Here is a 20,046-nt window from a genome sequence, read left to right as displayed (position 1 = left end):
TTAGCCAGCCCGTTCTCACTTCAAACTCATCAAATCCAATACGGCAACTTTAATTGGTTTTGGGTTTATGCCTGAAGGTCTTTGGCTAACACAAAGATTTCAACATTTAGTTCTACGACATAAAATACGCCAGTATACCCTCTTATTGTCATTAGGCCTACGTAAACGTTACTGCGTACCTAACGTAGCCTTCTTAACTACGTAACAAACGTACTCCGTTTAACCCAAAACACAATCTATAAGAATAAAAAAAGCAATGCCGTTGTAGCAAATCAAATAAAAGCTGGTTCACAGAGACATGCTCAATGTCATGGTGACTGATGTTGATGATGATGATGAAGATGTCCTCTTGTTTTTCCTTTTTAGATTTGGGACACTGCTGGACAGGAGCGTTTCCGAAGTGTCACACACGCTTACTACCGCGACGCTAACGGTAGGATTCCTCCGTCTTGGTTTCTATGAGCCTCTTTGATTGTGACTGACATCCTCCCCTCTACTCTCTGTTTCGTCCTGACACAGCCAAGCTGCTCTGACTTATGTCTCACATCCCTTGTTTACTTCAGACGTGTGATTGACATCGACAGTCTCACTGTTGCTGCCTCTTTCCTGTTGGGTGTTGGGATAGCAAAATATACACCCAAGTTGCAACTGATTTGATGGACTGGTGTGTGTGTGTGTGTGTGTGTGTGTGTGTGTGTGTGTGTGTGTGTGTGTGCAGGCATTTGCCAGAGGCTCTGTGAAGTGCAGGTTCCCTTAAGCGAGAAAGGCTAACCACTGGGTGGGAAAATGAGCCTGCCTCTCACACAGCGGGGGGGGGGGGGGGGGGTACAGCTATGAGCTATTCCCGTGTGTGTGTGTGTGTGTGTGTGTGTGTGTGTGTGTGTGTGCGTGTGTGTGTGTGTGTGTGTGTGTGTGTGTGTGTGCGCAGCAGCAATATCACAAAACAACCCCGCTGAGTACAGATAGCAGTGTGCCTCAGGGCCAACCTCAATGAGCAGGTGTTGTGGAACACACACACACACACACACACACACACACACACACATGCTGCTGTACACGTATTATCTCAAACACGAAAAACATTCGGCTGCATACAAAATAGAATCGTAACGGGTGGTTTAATCTTTATTTATGAGTGTGTGTGTCTGCATGTGTGTGTACAGGTTTGTGTTTAAACGGGTATGCACATGTATAGAATCACATGTGTTTTCATGTTATCTGTAACTGCAGTGTGTGTGTGTGTGTGTGTGTGTGTGTGTGTGTGTGTGTGTGAGAGTATAGCTGGCCAGTTGCCTGGTCCGTTCCGTCAACAGTTTACCCTCGCTGATCTTTAACAAGGCACCCAGGGAGCCCCGAACCAGCTCCGATTTGTCCGTCTGTTACTGACTTTTAAATAAAGCCCATTCGGTCTGACGGGCAGGACCAGGGGAGAAGAAGCAGCCTGAATGCAGCTGTCACGAAAGCAGTCAATTCCTGTGAACTAATGGATGGGTTTTTCCGTGACTGACATTGAAATGTAAAGATCCAACAGTCAGAGGGCTCTGGCGCGTTTCTCAGCATCGACAGGTAGAAGTGAGCGAGTCCGATGTCTTGAAAAAAGACTAAACGATTGCCGTGCCTCAACATTAAATCTATATTCCAAAGCATGACACATCCATTTTGGACACAAACACTGCGAAAGATTCATCATTTAAATACTTGTAAGGAGGTTAAAGTTTGTAGTTATTATTAGTAAATTATTCATTAATCCATATGCGATCAGTGTGTGGCACGGTGCAGTTTTTCCCTCACTAATTATGTAGATTCAAATTTTTCTTGGTATTTATCATTCTTTTTCATCTCCACATGAAACACTAGCCGAGCGCGTACTCTCCGTTCTCTCAGTGGCAGATATTTCTCAGGAGCCCCTCCCTGTAGCCCAAGTTTTCTGCCACCGAACAGCTCCACCGCCATCTGCTATTAGTCGAGAAAAAGATCTGAGCGCATAAGGTGCTAAGCCGAAAAAGTGTCCACAAGTCTCAATGACAATGTCAAATGAGCAGCCTGCCAGCAACAGGAACGTCTCCAGACTGCCGGTGATGTCACGAATCAAGCTAAAAAAGCATATTCTTCAAATGAGTCATAACTCATAGTCCTTTCTTATGAATACATGTCTGCTTAGCGGGCTGTTTCTCTCGGTTGGAGGCGGATGTAAACCCAGCATCACAGCATATTTCATAAGTCATACCTGGCATGAATCATCTGATGCAGAGAGCGAATATGATAAAAACACCGCAGTGCAGAAAGTCTGGCAGCAAAGAGACATGTTTGGACAAGTTTCTTGGCAATTCCAGATTCCTCAAATCTTTATCTTGTTATTAATATAGTAATATTGCAACTTAACACAACCTGTTAATCGCTCAGATGTGAGAATGCTAAAACAAAGTCATGAGGGGGCAAGCAGGAGAAGTCAATCACACGAGTGGTAAGACAAAAGTTCAAAACCAATGCAAATGTCAAAATGACTATCCACGCTGTTTGTTGTAAATGTTCATCAAAGTTTCTACACCGAGTTAACTTTGACCTAATTAGGTCATACATTGTGCAGACACTCAGTTTTCCTGTTCAGTGAGGGATGACCAACGTCATTACGACGCTCAGATTATAAAGAGAGAGATAGTCCGCTCAGGGTCACATGCGAAACTACAAGGAACATTAAGTGACATTAATGTCGCGCGAGTCGGTTGTGTTGTGAGTCACATGAGTCGTTCGTCAAGTTAACGTCAACCACGCTCTTTTTCCTAAACCTAACTTCCTGTGAAGTTTATTTTGAAAAGACACTATGCATGTGACGAGTGGAAACTGCCCCGTTGTCCCTGCCTCGTCCAAGGCCGACGCTAGAGGGGCAGCTGACCAAGCGTTGGTATTTTAGGAGTTGGGAGTGAGAATGTGACTCTGAAACGTACAATTAATGTAAAAAACATTTAATGATATCCCAAATACTTTGCCCGTAACCAGCTATTGCTTATTTTATTCCGCTTTGGGCCCAATCTCTGCTGTCATCAAACCTTAATGAGAAAGCAAGACGATCCAGACAGTGAATGCAAATGAGCTGGTTGTTGGCCCATCTGGTGTACAGGGTGCCATGAAGGTCCAGAACCCCCCCATTCCCCAGTGGAGCTGACAGTTTGCCATTCCAACAGCATGGAGCCAAACCACAGGATGTTAAAAAAGAGGAAAAGCAGACCCAGTGGGGGAGACGGGTAATGAAGGGGACAGACGGGAAAGGGAGGGACAGAGATGTAAAATAAGAGAGAGGATATTGAGAGATTGAGTGAGACAAGGTAAAAGATGAAGGAAATGTTATGAAAGCTAAATTTAATTTATCAAATCACGAAATGAAACGCGTTCAAACATGCAAACCACCTGTCTTTAGCTCTCCAGGCTGGCTGAGGCTGGAAGCCAAAAACAAAAAAAAGCAACTGCAGGACAAATCCCCCAACGTATAGAGAAAGAGAGCAGGAGACATTATAGGGTAGAGAGAAATCATTATAGAGCTTTCAATGGAAGCTCGCCCTGTAATGAAGTGGCATTTGGCCTCAATAGAAGGCTGCAGCCTATAAAAAGTACAGAAGAATTAAAGGATAATTGAATTCAAGGTTGTCAAGAGCACTCTCAGGTAAAAGAAGAGAGTGAGCAGCTTTAATCCAGCCCCTTCATGCACTTATCCTTCATGACAAATGATGTGCTACTTAACGTGTTCCTTAAAGTATAGTTTTGAAACTGTTTTATTTCTAAGGAATCACCAAGTGAACAGCCTGTCTTTACCATTCCCTCTGTGAGATCAGTCACTTTCTGACATAGATATACCACATGTTCAAATGATGGACCTTTCAGCTTGAACTCCTCTAATGTCCTTTTACCATTACCTTATCGCAGGAAATACAAAAACATGATCGATGTTAAGAAACAGAATGATAGAGTTAATACATTTCACGGCACGAGTAATGGCTGCCTTAATGCTTCAAATGGTGGTATATAGGATTAAAAGGGTTGCTCAGAACGAGGAGCTTTGGCTGCTTTGTTTCCCTATTAATGGCCTCCATCGGAGTCGGCGTCCGACTCCCTCTCCCCTAGCTTCAGTTCCACCAGCGTCTGTAACTCAGCGGATATCCTCACAGAGGGTTTCTTTTATCCTCTTTCTGAAAAATGGGCGGTATTCCTTGAGGTTTTCTGTCTATATTCTAAGCCAAGTGGGGATTTGAACCGCTCATTAATTTCATCAAAGTGAAACTATAAATGAAGTGTTGTTTTTCAAGTTAGGCAGGTGCATAGAAAAGTCACCCTACCTGATAAATGTCAGTGGCAATTAAGTTGGTGATTATTGATGTCCAAATATTCTAGACCGAGACAAAACAACAATCAAAAGTGATTCTACAACTACAGCTCCCATGTCGTTTTGCTAGACTCGTGGGTATCGTACAAGGCTGTAACGGTTTGCGTATTCATGCTGAACCGTCGTGGTACTGGCTTCACGGTCCGCTGCACGCAGAATACATGGTGTGTAGATTGCAACGATATGAATTAATATAGGTCACATTTAGCCCACAGCTCACGGAATCCATGGCAATCATACATCCTGATAACATTCTGCAAAGCACTCTGGGAACTGTGGTCCCAAATCCTTGTTAGACCCATAGTCAATTTCAAACCGATCACCAGGAGCTGGTAATACTTGTGCTGTCTCCTGGTTCTTCACACTTGAAAATAGCTACTCAGCACTTGCTTCGACCTGTTGTCGACTCTGAGCCCCACAAAGCCACCGACATGGCGGAAATGAGCAAAGGACACGAGAAGATAGAAAAGCAGTGACAAACGGCGACTGCGGGTCTCACAACGACTACATCAACTGCATATCGAATCAGTGTCATTACCTCATTACGTCGCCGCTCTGCTCTGCCCCATCCCATGCTGCCTGCATCATCTTTTATTCCCTCTATTCCATCTTCTTGGGTCAGTACTTTTATCACTAATGAGCGACTGGAGGCCTCAATTGGCGGCGGCGGCGGCGGATTGTGGGGGCGAAGCCTGTCCCATCTGAGGCGGGAGGATGGACAGCGGCAGAGGAGAGCTGAGCGGAGGGGTGAGGGAAAGTGATGGAAAAGAAGAGATGGAGGGAAGAGGAAAAGGGAGATGGATGGAGAACAGGGGTTGGAAACAAAACATTGGGAGGTATTGCTCCACTAGCCGTGAGCTGTGCGATCCGTCATCGAGCTCTCTCTGTGTCTTTTTCCTGCGCACACAGACACACGCGCCTTTCTAGCTTCCTGCATATTAAAACGGACGTGCAAGGTCAGAGTCAAAGGCATTTTTTAGGCTTTATTCTCTGGCGTCTGTGTGAAGTGAGCTGAGAGGAAGCTGAAAAGGAGGTGTTTGTGCACGCTAATGCATCTCCCTGCTTCTACTCCCCATTGAGCCAATTGTCTATACAGTATAATATCCTTCTCACTTAATCACCTCCAAATATTGATCCAGCTATCATGTTCCGCTTGCTTTACCTGTTCATTTCTCTTTAACGTTTATCCAAAAAGGACTGGCTTCAAACATTAAGCTGTCACTACGCCTCGTGAATTTAGTAATCGCTTGTTGCCGCGATTGAGCCGCCCCTTTCTAAGATGGAGGCCGTAGAGTGGAACCCTGCAGGTAGAAATGACAACTGCTGCTGGAGCTGTCACAGGAATAATGAAGGTGATGGAAGGAGGGGGACGCCGGTGGCAATTTCAGATGCTCGCCCTTGTTTTGTCATACAGTGACATCAATGCTGGGGCAGCAACTTGCCTGAAGGGATGAAGTGAAACTCATCAGTCAGATATCACACACACAAACACTGGGTTTTCATTAGTAGATGTACTGTGGAGCAAGGTGTGTTTTTAATTTTCAAGGCACTAATGGAGCAGATGAGGGACTTTTGGTACTTAGTTGCTGTTTGCAAGGTGATAGAAGTATTCTGGCAGCAGTTTTAATGCCCATGTGAGTCGATCTACAAAAGTCACCTTTAAACTTTTTGTCACAATAGGGAACTTCTCTCAAACTGCAGAAGAAGCACTCATATGCTTTACTGAAAAATACTGTGACGAACTGCAGTAACTTACAGTAGGAATGCTACCAATAAGACATACAAGTAAAAGTACTGCATTTAATGTTTTACTGAAGTAAAAGTACATAAATATTGTCAGCTAAATGTACTTTAAGGATTAGTTAGCCATAGACATTTTGGGAAATATACTTATTTTTTATGAAAGGTACTAGTGCATGCTAAATATGAAGGTGCCAGCAGGTGATTCACATTGAGTAGCACAAATAATAGAATCAGGGGGAAGCGGCTACCCTGGCTCCATTTCAAAAATGCCTGTGTAAAAACTGCAAGCTATGTCTTTTTTACAGGGAGTTCCATGCTGGCATAAGAGATGCAGCGATTGCAATTTTGACCCTCTGATTTCGATTTTACGAACTATATTTGACGACAAGCCTCCAGACTTTTTTCACGACCATCCCGAAAAATAATTTCCCAAAGTCAGTGTTAACTGTGAAAAATAAAAAATAAAAATTGTTTACAGTTGTTCCTGGCTGGCTTAGAGTCTCCAGTGCCGGTTACTTGACAACGTCAAGGTGATGACAACACTCCAGGAGGTCACTGCGCCCGGCTAAGAAATAGTGCCTCTCATAACCCTCCATAAAATTAGAACATGTCCTTTTTACACTTCGGTTTTTAACAAACCACACAGGGCATATAAATTAGTGAGCTTCAGAAGTGCTGATTTTAGTCAGAGCCCAGCTATCTCTTTCCCCCTGTTCTCAGTCTTTATGCTATTAAGCTAAGATAACCATCACTTGGCCTCATATGTAGCGAACAGACATGAAAGTGATTTTTCACCCTGGAGATCTAGCAAAATAGAAATTTAAAGCCGCGAAAATAACTAAAATACCATGGAAAGAACTATATAACTATATTCCACATTTTGTGTGCTTTCTTGTTAATCTGTGACATTGTTTTTGCCTGTAATACTCCGTTGGTTAAGGATGCATGCCATCACTCCCTCTCGCTCGCTGTTTTTCCAGTCTCTCCATGCTGTGTCAGCCCATCATATAAAGTAGAAACTGGCTGATGCGGTGCTGTGTGTTGTAAAACCTAAAGTCACAAAACCCAAGGTGTTTTGCAGGCCTATGTGTATTTAATATTTGTATGTTTATGCCTGCCTGTCATGTTATTTATTTGACTTACATTGATGGGAAGCAGAGCAGCCAAGGTCAGCCAGTGATTATTTACACAGATTATCATCCTAGAGGTGATGGATGGCAGCGCTCTTTATGGACCACTTCACTCCATCAAGCTGCAACCCTTCCTGCTCAGAGTTTCCTGCAGCTACTGTGATCGTCAAGGGAGTAGTGGCTCACAAAGTCAAATCCTGTAGGCGTCAGTGTGTGTAGTATTGGTGTGCCGGCGGGTTACATGTGGGTTGAAAGTTTAGTTGTTCTGTTTCCAGGAACATGGAGCATAAAACACAGTATCAAACAAAAATATAAATAACATCTTCAGTAACTGCCCATGATAACTACTTTTGTTAATTGCGATAAACAATGTTACTATCATTTTAATACCATTTGTTGCATCTGATACAATAAATGATATAATATAATAATAATGCAAGTACAACCTTTCAAAGAGTAATACTCTTTTAATTATTGAAACATTTGAATGTGAAAGAAATATAAAAAAAATCTAGGGAAACAAAACACGCATGTAAACACAACGGCCAATCATTTGGGCCGAATGACATGATTGGATGCCTGATTGGACGACCATCCTACCTGTCTACCTACCTGACTGCCTGCGCTTATTCTGCCTGTGCACTCATTGCACATCACCACAAGAGGCTTGCTTGACATCTGTGAGTACTAACAATAGTCATGTTCGTTGTTTACGTTCATATTGATATGTTTACGTTTTTAATGATAATTTTGGGGGTGTGGCTTTGGAGGCAGGCCGAAAGTGACGGGTGTTTCCTACTTGGCCGCTTTGTCACTCGATTTAGCGACTTTTTTGAGCTAGTGCTGCTAGCTACTTTCATTGGAACAGAGTTGGCAACACTGGGCTGGGTTTTGGGTTTGATATTTTTTTATAATCTACTTTACGGTGGTTTCTCCACTGTTACCTACCAAAGATTACATTTTGAGAACAACCTGGTCTTAAGCGGTTTGGTTCTGTCGCCTTTGCTTATCATACAGTATATTAAACTTTTGTTCTTCTTAAAATAGCCATTCATACTAAATTCTAGAGGAATGCACTTTATATTCTCCGTCAGCCTCTTTCATTAGCATATTTTTTTGTCATGATGGTCTCGTCTCTCGTTTCTCGGTGAGGTTAAAAGGTCCGATCCATCAATATGTCTATCTGCCTTTGCACGGTTAATGCTACTCACCTTTTTGTCTCTGCCTGTCTGTATCACCTGCAGTCCTTCTCTCACCATCACCGCCTTCTATATTTTCCTGTCTCTCCCTCTGCCCTTGGGCTTGACTTCCTCCCTCTTTCAAAGTACTGTCTGTCAGTCCTGTACGTTCTGCTTTGCAACCACAATGCAACTGCCTGCAATGACGAAGCCCTCTGCGTCTCTACTGCTGTGAAAAAGTTCCAAAGCATTGTCTGTCTTGTGCGACGTAATTGGATTAGGGAAGGGTGAAAAGACAGCAACTCCTTGTGGTTTACTCAGATTTTCTGGTGGCTGATAAACACAAGAGCCACGTGAGAGGAAATGAACTCATGGGGCAGGTCCTCTCTCGCTCTCCCTCCCTCCCTCTGTCTCTTTTTCTTTACTCAATGTGTTTTCTCAGTTTGACACAGCCGGGCCACGCTCACGGTGATAAGAACTCATTAAACACCCTTCACGGACTTGTCTGGCTGGAAGAAACAAACAAATGGAGGGCTTAATCCAAAATAGATTGGTGAAAATGCGGCCACAGTTGAGGGGTGGAGAGGACCAAGAGGGAAGAGGAAGTATACATAGGGGTTAGAAAACTGTGTTGGAATGAGGACGGGGAGTGATGTAAGTAAAGGAGAAGATGGTGCCATGGATGTAATTAGCTTAGGCTAATCATCCCAAGTTAAAGTTGATCCAGCTGAGAAAATGAGTTACAATTGCCCTCGTAAGTGTAATGAGTTTTTCTGTCTGACAGAGCTTTATGATGCACACTCTCCAGCTTGTGCTGAAAAACACCTGAGGTGATATTATTCCGCTTGGCAGCGTGGTGCGCTTGGAGGTAATTAGAATTCACATGGGTGGTTAATGTGTGATACTAATGCTGTGTTCAATGGTAGTGCTCAGCACTTTGCTCAGCTAGCAGTTTTTCTTTCAAAGGTCAAACAACACGACATGTCGTGCTTTTGATTTATTTAACAAATTTACATCATTTTTTGCAAATTTGCTACTAAAGAGTGGCCCAGTTCTGAGCAAAAATGTTTTGTTCTGGCATGAAATAATCCGAACATTCCCCAATGCTCCACAAGCTTTAAATCGGCATCAAAATACCCACAGTGCTCGGCAGAGATAGGATACATGTGTCTTACAATGTAAATAAATCTTGGGGCTGCACCAGGATCTGAATATGCACTAAAAGACAAGCCCACATATATACATCACAAAACGTTTGTGCCTTCCAAAACCCTAATATGTAGCATTACAGCAAAGATTCATCGGATTTCCACCTCAGTGTTAAGGTTCGGTTTAAGCAACCGAAACTACCTCAACAGTCTTCACACAAGATCCATGCAGTAGTTGTTCCAGAGCTTTCTATCGGATCAGCATATATTTGCCCATTTGTCATGGAATCGTAGAAACTCGGTCGTCTGAGCACTTGAAGGACTTCAAAAGTGAAAGTCCATCCTTGAACTTTGAAACAACAGTTGACAAAACAATCTCACAACCATGCCCATTGAGTATCTTCAGCTACTTACACATAGGGAAAGGTCATGGTAATGGTTCAAAGAAACCAATGCTGACGTTTGGCAGGAGACAGAATGCATTTAGATGTTTAACCAAACCTCGGTAGGTCTTCATCTCTACTCTTAAGGCTTGCAGCTTGGGGCTACATTTGCCACTTTTAGCATAGCACACCAGATTTTGATCCAATTTTTCTTTAAAAAGCTGTCCATTGTGATTAAATTATGTGATACAATCCATATGTCTTTGAATCAATGACGATCCTGTCGTTTTTCTGGTGAGGACAGTCGCCTATGGCCTAACTTTGCATCGCACAAAATCTTTTGTTTTTTAATTTTGAAGATTTCTTCTGCAGATTTCCAATTTTGAGATCATAGTTCCTAGTATCTTTTGCTTTTATGGGGGTACTGACCTTGCTTTCTTGCATTGTAGAGCATAATGGAACATGGGAAAGGGCTTGACATCACACTCCCTGTACTGCAGTATTTACCCTGAGTAACTAACATAACAACATAACAAAGCAAAATCTCATAAAAAAAATTATGTTAGAGAAAACTGACCTAAGAGGCTTCTTTAATTTTGTTGATTATTGTCCTGTCATGTAGCTATCTTTACTGTGTAGGCGACATTGATGCTGTAGGCGTGAAATAACATCAGCTATCAATGCAATTTGTTGTTTGTCATTGCCAATAGATAACTGTCGCTGAATCAAAAGCTTTTCATATAACTACAAGGAGACTGAAAAAAAATGGCTTCACAGGTTTGCTGCTTGTGACCAACTCTGGCAGAGATGAAAGACAGAATTACAGAGCATTTTATTTAACAAAAAGCTGTGTGGCTAAGGATGAAAAGCAAATGATGCTGTGAAAGATAATTGGAATGAGAATACAAGGAGCCTTCACTTGTTATGTTGTGCGATGCCATGATTCATCACAACCTTGAGCCATGTTCACTTACATGTTTTCATTTCATTCTCATGTCCTCACGCTCTTCTCCCTCTTCGTCAAGCTTTATGATATTGCCAGTGTTTGGCTATTCGGGAATATGTAAAGTATGGATTGATAAAGGCCAGCATGTTCCACATGTGCATTCTATCATCGGTTGCTAATGACTCTCTAAATCAGATCACTGATTGTGGTTGGAACAGTTAACAGTCAGGTACAGGAACATTGCTAATGTTTTTACGTCTCTCTTTCCTCAGCTCTCCTCCTCCTCTATGACGTCACCAACAAAGCATCCTTCGACAACATCCGGGTAAGAACAACCACACTCAGACTTGTCTGTTCACCACTTATCCCCCCTTTCGCCCCTTCTTTGATAGAACTGCTGTTAGTTTTTGTTCCCAAAAAGTGGTTTCTGGAAAAAAAATTGGCAGCTATTTAATGTTGATTAATTCATACCACACCTTCGGGTGTCCAGGAGTCCCTGCCCCAAGTCAAGGAGTTAAAGTATTGGTGTCTTCTCCATGTGTGAGAGTAAAATGGAGCATGAGGTTGACAGATGGGTTTGTGAGTTAGCAGTAATGTACGCGTTGGACCAGATCGTTAAACTCAAGGGAATCAATCTACTTTCCGACTCTCACCTATATGATCATGAGCTTTGGGCAGTGATCGAGCAGCCAAAATGAGTTTCCTCCCTAGTGTGGCTGGGCTCACCCCTGGAGCTTGGAAAAAAAAAACACTTCTTCCTTTGCATTTAGAGGAGCAAGTTGAGGTGGTCCACACATGTGATAAGGGTGCGCTGGAGGGATTATATGTATCATCTGGTTTGGCTAAACCTTGGGATCCCAGAGGAAGAGCTGGAAGACGTTGCTGGGGAGAGGGATGTCTTGGCTGGGGATGTACACCGAGTCAGCTCTTTCAGTCCTGATACCTGGGCTTTGAGTATCGGCCAATACAGAGTACCAGTCTGATACCGGCGTTAAATTAATAAGCGGTTTGCCTGGGATCATTTTTTAGCAGTCCATTACCAGATCGGCCCATTGTCACTGACACCCGATCCAGCTGTTTGGGTCAGTATCCGTGCATCTCTTGTCTGGACTATCCAGATAAGAGGCGGAAAATTGAATGTAGTGGCTATTCTGTATATTAACAATGTTCAGGACTATTTTCACTCTTTATACCAGCAATGCATTATCTGGTTGCCTGAATTGAGAGGGTGCAATGATTCATGGGTGCTTGCAATCACTGAAGGAAGAATTTCAATGATACCTAGTGCTACATACTCATTCATTGCCCCTCTAATATGTAGATGACGGTGCGGGTGAATGGTGCTGCCTGTTTGAGAGCTCTGTAGACGCATGTTGTCTGACACAAATTGTAGGTTAGTGTAATTCTTTGGACAACAAGACCATCAATCCAATGCTGTATAATGTCGAATGATTCCCCCTCATGTAAACAAAGCAGAAACATAAATTATTTTGCACAAGTTGGGATAGTGCTCACTGAAAGTCTTTTCTTCCTGGTGCAGTTGAATACAAAAGTTCTCAACGTGATGCGTAGAGGTCCCCCTGTGCTCGTACTCGCAGCAGGGTTCAGATGATGAACGATGACCCCAGTGGCAACAAATGATTATAGATTAGAGCTCACTTTTTCCTCAAATGGAGCCATCTCTTTATAGTCGCAGCATGTCTCTGCTCCTACTGTGATTTTGCGGCCATCTCCTGCCCCATTTGGTGCCTCTCCCCTCGTCCCTTATCTGTGCTTTACTCTCCTTTGATTAACGCAGAGTGAAGTTAAAGGCAGAATGTGGCCATTACAAGAGTGCGTTTCTCACACATAAAGGAGAGGAATGGCTCCATAGCCGCCTGTCAGGTTTCATGCATTTACATCTGGAGACTGTGTGTGTGTTGCACAACTCTTCCCCATTACACCAAACATATTACGCTGTTTTACCCTCATCAAGTTGGTGTCTAGGGTTGTTTTCAGTCAGCGGCGTATTAAATTACTTTCAGGATCAAGACAGTGCACAAGACAAGAAAATATGACCATAAATCCAGAACATATAGTGTTACCACCAACCTTTTAAGATATTCTCTACCGAGTCCAACCTTTCATCTTAAACCATCAATGGGTGAAAAAGTTGAATCTTCATTTTTCCGACACAAAGCAACAAAGTCTGTATTTTTTTCAACCTCATTTTTTAGGACTCATATTGTGTCAGTAATTTCTCTTCCATCTGGTAATATTTATGGATCAACCTTAACTTTTAGCCTCCCACCTTAGAAACGGATGCATGATTTTGTTCAAAATGTGTGAGCAAATTTGGAAAGATCCATGATTCGTAATTTAAAACAAATTTCCTACATTTCTACACCAGGCAACTTCTTGGATTAAGTCAAGAAACAGCCACCTGCGCTAGTCCAGACTGGTTGAGTGCACTGAAAAGAGCCGACTCTTTGATATCTTTGTGAATGTCCTATTTCTTCAGCCGAACCCTGTCCGTTTAGCGAGCTAACGTTTGTTAGGCTGGCTTGGCAAATTGGTTCCGATATAGCTAATTTAATGTTTGGCTGGAATCAGCGTGCGAGGCAGGTTCATTCAACACACGCTAGCCTATCTTTTCCTATGTTCTATTTTCAGTCCATGATGCAATTAGTATCATGTTTCTTACCTTTGTGAACTGTCAAGTGCAGATTGACAGTCAGAAGCATATTTTTAAAAAGACAGAAAGTAAGGTAGCAAAACTATAACTCCCAAAAGTTGAATAATGGGAATGCATTTGCTCTGCTTGCTCCATTGCTCAAACGCCTTTCTGTATTGCTACTAATGTTAAAATATATATAAAATAACAGCCTTATAATAACAAATCTGTCACGGTACTGGGTGGAACACCAAATTGTCCTATGACCTCCTCTTTAAATGCATATCATTTCAAAAATGGGTCCGTGTCCTGGATGCACTAAACTGTATTGTTTTCCAGTATTTTGAGCTGGCTGCTTCTCTGTATGGAATGAGTCTAAAAGAGGACGACTCGCTTTGTCCCACAGCCACAAATGGCACAATCAGGTCATGGGTCTCTGCTAAAATCCCACAGCAGCATCTCCTATCACACTGCCAGGTATTGTTGGAGCAATCAGAGAACAGGAACAGAAGAGTGGTTTTGAATCAGAAAACGTGTTCAAGCTGGAACTGGGGATGGAACTAAATGAGGTGATGTATAGGTGGAGCATGTACCTGTGGCACGCACACGGTTCGCTCATCGATTTTTTTGCTTAATTTGAATTCATGAAGCAACAGCACTCTCCGTACTCTGTGTATTGCCTGTGTATTACTTCACGTCTCAAATATCAGAATTTGGGCTCAAATAATAAATCTTCCTTTATCCAACATGATTTTTCCCCTCCAATGTCCCTTTGATCATTTGTCTTTGTCATTTATAGTATTTATCATATCCTCTACATGTATACAGTGCTTCAATTCTAATTACAACTGAAGGGCAGATCGAGCAGGCCTACTATGTGCAAACACACACACACACACACACACACACACACACACACACACACCTTAATGAATTCTTCCACCAGCTGTCACATCTAAATAAACAGAAAGCAAACGTGAAAGCTACCAAACAGACATGGAATAAAATCCAAAGGGCTGCAAATGACCCATTTGAGCTTTAACCCAGATAGGTGTCGAGCAGGGATATTCAATTCAAATTCAACGAGGTCCCGTTAGAGAGAAATTCCTCATTAAAAAAGGTCTTGAACTGTATGAATTATACATAATAAATACTCATAAATAAATGTTTATGTTGGACGCATTTAAAAATAGGCAACATAACAGAACACTTTTGAAAATGTTTATGTGTATTAATGGTTTGGATTCTGGGCTCTTAGATTGTTCATCTGTGTCTTCATTTCGGATGTGAGTGGGTACGTTTGCTCGAAGGACTTGTACTTTGTCTCGTAGCGGCGGTTCACATCGCCACTGCAAATAATCGTCACGGTCTCTGAACACATGAGACATACTGGCTTAGAACCGTCCATGGGAAGAATGGACATTTAAGAGTCTGTCCATTCTTTGTTAAAGGCTCTGGTCTCGCTGTCCACATTTCTCTTTTTGCACCACGCCATGTGAAATAATTTCTCCGACTGTCCTGCCTCTCGTACAGTCTCTCCCTGTGTGTGTTTAGCTCAATCGAGTCACGATGCACATTTTTGATTGGCTGAGTAGCATCACGTGAGGTGATTTATAACGCATACATTTGGTCAGTGCTTCCTGGACCGCTGAAAGAGTGCCGGTTAAAACATAAGCCGTCCGTTAAAATTCAATAATTCTCTAATTCTATCGGCTATGAATCCAGGTCCGGATGCAACGGCGTCTGGGTCCATCCCCGTACGGTGGTCTGCCTATTAGTGACTCCTGGTGTAGAGGCTATACATGTGGCACACACAGTTCTCTCCGTGTACATGTGCATTCAAGGCTCTTGCAGCACACTATATCTGCACACACTGATGTCTCCCACAGTGTAAATCCATTAGCAGCAGAGCCTCGGGGCTGAAGGCCGGAGAGCATTTGGATGATAAAGAGATGGAGACACTGTGCCCAGTGCTTTCCATCACTCATCCCTCTCTTCTTCTGCCTCCAATGTGTTTCTTTTGCTCTTTCACCTTTCTCTTCACTGCCCATACCATCTGTGACCGTGACCACGGCCACTGCTGCTTTCTATCTGCCCCTTTTCTCTGCCTCCATGTTTCTTCGCACTAGTCCAGTTTTTTTCTTTGCTTAACATTTTTTTTTTTTTTTAAAACCAGTACCTTCGCAGGGATTCTGATAAATGTGGATCGTCGTCGTAAAACTGTGGCGGGAACAAAAACAGTCCACAATCATCCTGCAGTTGGCTTCTTAATTCCCCGTTCAGGCGTGTACCTTCTTTCGTAAATGTGCTGCTAATTGAACATGTGGGTCTTACGTATGAATAAGCCCTGAGTCACTACGACGTGGCCACAATGAGAATTTCATTAGGTTGGAACTGAATCTTTCGAGAGTAACGCAACGGCTGCTTCCACACAGAGGGAGATTGGATACGCGTCTTGTTTGGCCTTTTTAACAGCACAAAAAAATCTATTTTCATTTTGCCCCATTTGTGTCCCGATCAATTTGCAACATTGCTGGCAGTAAAGAGAATGAATTAGTTCCGTTCAATACAATACATAAAGGGCTTAAGGGGATCAGGTCTCCGTCTCTGCTTCTCTTCATGTGACAGTTACTGTATGTTGTCCCGTCACAGGAAAGAAACAAAGACAACTGTATCTATAGAGAAGCACGCTGGAAACGTTTCAAGGCTACAAGAGCATTCCAGATGCACATACAATGCACACACACGCACACACACACACACACACACACACACACACACACACACACACACACACACACACACACACACACACATGCACAGACACACACACACCTCATGAACCTCTATCATTACTGTAGTAAAACATAATGCCCTGCATGCTTCTTCAATCTGTAACAACCTTCGGGTTCCTCATTGGTCAGGGACATGCTGTTCAAAGTTTTGTGTTTTTGTGGTTGTCATGACAACTGGTTAATGATTCTTTTTTTTATGTTTTTAGCACCAGTACGGCAATCACTTCCACCATCATGGACAACATTTTTGATTAGACCTTGATTGTCTTCCATTGTGGCACCCATAATGGTCGGATTCAAATTAAGGCTAGGGTATTTTTTTTTTTAACTGGCCAAAAATGTCATAATAAGCTTTCAGCAAACTGTATTTCAAGTGGTACGCTAGGGTAGGCTGTGTTCTGGAAAAGGCAAAAAAAGTTTAGATAAAAAGCATTTAAAAGTACAGCTCCTCGTACATACGAGTCAGAGAGACAATGTTTTGCTAACCGTAGCCGTCATAGCTGTGCCGCAGTGGTGAGCTCACGCATAGGGCAAAACTATTAGACAGGAAGAGAAAAAATGTTGCTAATAGTTTAGCCTTCAGCCAACCATAGCCATGAGCTAAAAAAAAAATGATTCGCCGATATTGTCAGACTCTCTTCAACATCTCCCGCAGGACATTCCGCCTTTGAATCACGCTTCCGCCATCTGAAGGGACAAACGTCTAGATCACGGGCTACAATTTCCAAAGCTTAAAACCAGCGTGAAGAGGAGGTGCAGCAGTATAGCGTTCTCTCAGACCACTTGAAGTACAATATGCTGAAAGGTTGCTACGGAATTCTTGCCCAATGACCCCAAAAATAAAAAAAGAAAGCGCAGTACAGTATCTGGATATTTTTTTCCCCCATGTTGCAATATTCATTTTGTATGTATTATTGCATGCATGTAAATATAGTGTCAGGAGCATGGTGCCTTTTAAACACAGTTGAATCCAGAAGAACCTCATATCAGGGCTTTACAGCTGCTGCTTTGGCTGCACTCACAGACACACACTCACTCACTCACTCACACACACACACACACACACACACACACACACACACACACACACAGGTTTTATTGGTATCGACCAGCACGCTTGGGAGCAGAGGCCACAGAGGAAAATCATTAAATCATTACATTACTGACGGCCTTTTCACAGCAGGGAGTCTTTGTTGTTCAAAAGATTCCCACAACAAGTAAAGTAAAAATCAATTTGATGTACACTCGAGGTCAGCTGGCGCATGGCCAGCTGAATATTTAGAGGGGGAGAGCGATAGAACAGACTGTTCTGATCATATTTGAACAGCCTCCTTGTTCAAATATGATCAGTGGAGATTTGTATCTTTTCGTGTAATCGGTTGCATTTGCCACGTGTTCTTGCAACTCAGGTCGTGAAAATATACTGCAAAACCCCTCTGCATGTTTTACAGCCAATGTTCTCCTGAAAAATATTTACATCAATCAAAGATAAGGCAGTAACGGGCAGATCTCGCTTTTGTAATGATGATAATGAGGAAAAACAAGTGTCAACATGTGGAGCCGTGGCAAACCACCACACAGCGGCATAGCTGTGGTAAGATTTGCGCAGATAAAGTAAAGCAGTCTGACCACATCTTGAGTAAGATTCAGCGACAAAGGCATTATGTTTTTGGGTTGTTTGTCCGTCCATCCTGTCCATCCCGTCCATCCTGTCCATTCTGTCCATTCCCTGATTAGATTTAGATCCAAGTCAACTGAACTGATTAGAATAACTGATTTTGGTGGTCAAAGGTCAAGATCACTGTGACCTCACAAAACACGTTTTTTTTTTTTTCCCCATTATTCAATAATTATTATGCTAAATATGACAAGTGTGTCACCCGGTCCGTCCATCCTGTCCATTCTGTGATTAGATTAAGGTGGTGAAAGACAAAAGTCAATGTTACCTCGGCATCCAGTTCATTCTCGTGAACGTGATATCTCAGGAATACCTTGATCAAATTTCTTTAAATTTGACATAATTGTCCACCTGGACTTAAGGATGAACTGATCAGATTTCAAAGGTCAAAGTCACTGTGTCCTCAACTTCATCCCAATCATGTGATATCTCGGGACGCCTTGTCCAAATTTCGTCCAATTTGGCACAAACGTCCCCATTGGACTCATGGATGATCTGATTAGATTTTGCTCATTACATGCAAAATATACTTCCAACGTAGAAATCCTTAGTTTTCAAGGTTTACTTATGCCAAAAAACTACTACTTCTTGGTTAGGCTTAGGAAAAGGTCATGGTTTTGGGTTAAAATAAATGTTTGTTTCGTAAAACAGCTACGCTTGTTACGTTTCATATTTCATATTTTTATTTTTAAATTGTGTCTGATATTATTGCACTTTTATTGTCATGCACCAATCACCGAGCCAAATTCCTGATTCTGATAACTGTTGTTATTAAGTCAATGTTGCCTTGGTTTCACATGGGACACAAACTTTTAACATGAATCACAGTAAATTAGACTGGGGGGGACTGGCTTCCCAAAATAAAAGAAGAAAAACAATAATTTTACAGCACAGCTTCTCTAATACTAACATAGGGGGGGAATCTCAGTACCAGTTTGCCTAATTGAGCTGCAGGGACACCAAAAAAGATTTGGGGCGAACAACGAAAAGCAATTTAAAAAAACACTCTCCAGCTCTCGGCCCGTTTATTGAATTAAATCAAAGAATGTTTGTCCTTCCAGCTCCCTCCTCTCTCTGCCTTTCTGTCACTCTCTCTTTTTGACTCACACAGATTCACGAGTTTGTTATATTTTTTCCATCTACCACGCGACATCCCGCCAGCCCTCACACTTTGTCTCACTTTATTCTTCTCCCGCTGTTTATTTGTCATGCTTTCTCCCTTCTGTCAAGACTCTAAATCCAAAATCCAAGCTACTTTTTTTTCTTCTCTCTCTTAACGGCTTTAGCGACAGCATTTCTTTTTCATTTCTAGCCAGTTTACTTCAAATCGTTCCCAGCGTCGGCCACCGCTTATCAGACATGAGTGAGAAAACAGGCTTAAAAGGGCCGACGAGTGTCTCATGAATATGTAGAAGACGAGGAGCAGGAGATTAGGATGTGATTTGTGCTTGTTGGATGCTAATTGGTTATTAAGCCTTTCGGGGGATTTGTCAGAAACTTTAATGGCTCCATCTGTAGTTAAGTTATTGCAGTATGTTAAGGACCTGAAAAGAGTCCACACACATTCACACTCGTGCATGTAATATTGCCCTAAACCAAGGGTGTCAAAATCATTTTATTTGGGCCAAATACAGCCCAATTTTATCTAAAGTGGGCCGGAGCAGTTATCAAACAACTACAAATTGATCCCCCTTTCTTTTAGTGTAAAGAAGTACAATTACATTCTGAAAACGTTCCCAATTAATGAACAATCCATTAGAAAAAAACAGATGATGAACGGCCTGAGATGTCTCGCTGATCTCTCGGCTACGATTAAAAACAGGCTGCTGTTTCCTCAAACCTGCCAACAAGTCATTCATCAGCTCTGTCCTCAGTTATCCTTGCAAGTTCCTGTATTTTTTTTTTTTTGCCATGAGTCTGACAGTAGCACAGAATGTTGTATTGTTTGAGCACTGAAAGGACACCAAGCACACCGGCCTCCCAATTACCTCTGTGAAGAAATAGGAACTGGTCCATT

The 20,046-nt window shown here is 42.4% G+C and overlaps 1 protein-coding gene across 1 annotated transcript in view; it reads left to right on the top strand.

Annotated features, from left to right (window-relative positions):
- LOC137868054 (ras-related protein Rab-26) overlaps positions 1 to 20,046 on the top strand; it is a 74,133-nt gene that overhangs the window by 33,681 nt on the left and 20,406 nt on the right. The window contains exons 4-5 of the mRNA XM_068704565.1: positions 367 to 433; positions 11,176 to 11,228. Of these exons, the coding sequence (XP_068560666.1) occupies positions 367 to 433; positions 11,176 to 11,228 (120 nt within the window). The remainder of the gene's footprint in view (positions 1 to 366; positions 434 to 11,175; positions 11,229 to 20,046) is intronic.

Source organism: Cebidichthys violaceus, unplaced genomic scaffold (assembly GCF_023349555.1).
Source record: "Cebidichthys violaceus isolate CVI_PGR_0920_01 unplaced genomic scaffold, fCebVio1.0.p SCAF_95, whole genome shotgun sequence".
Classification (NCBI taxonomy): Eukaryota; Metazoa; Chordata; class Actinopteri; order Perciformes; family Stichaeidae; genus Cebidichthys; species Cebidichthys violaceus.
Note: the sequence above shows the minus strand (reverse complement) of the source record. Positions and strands in the feature narration are given on the sequence as shown.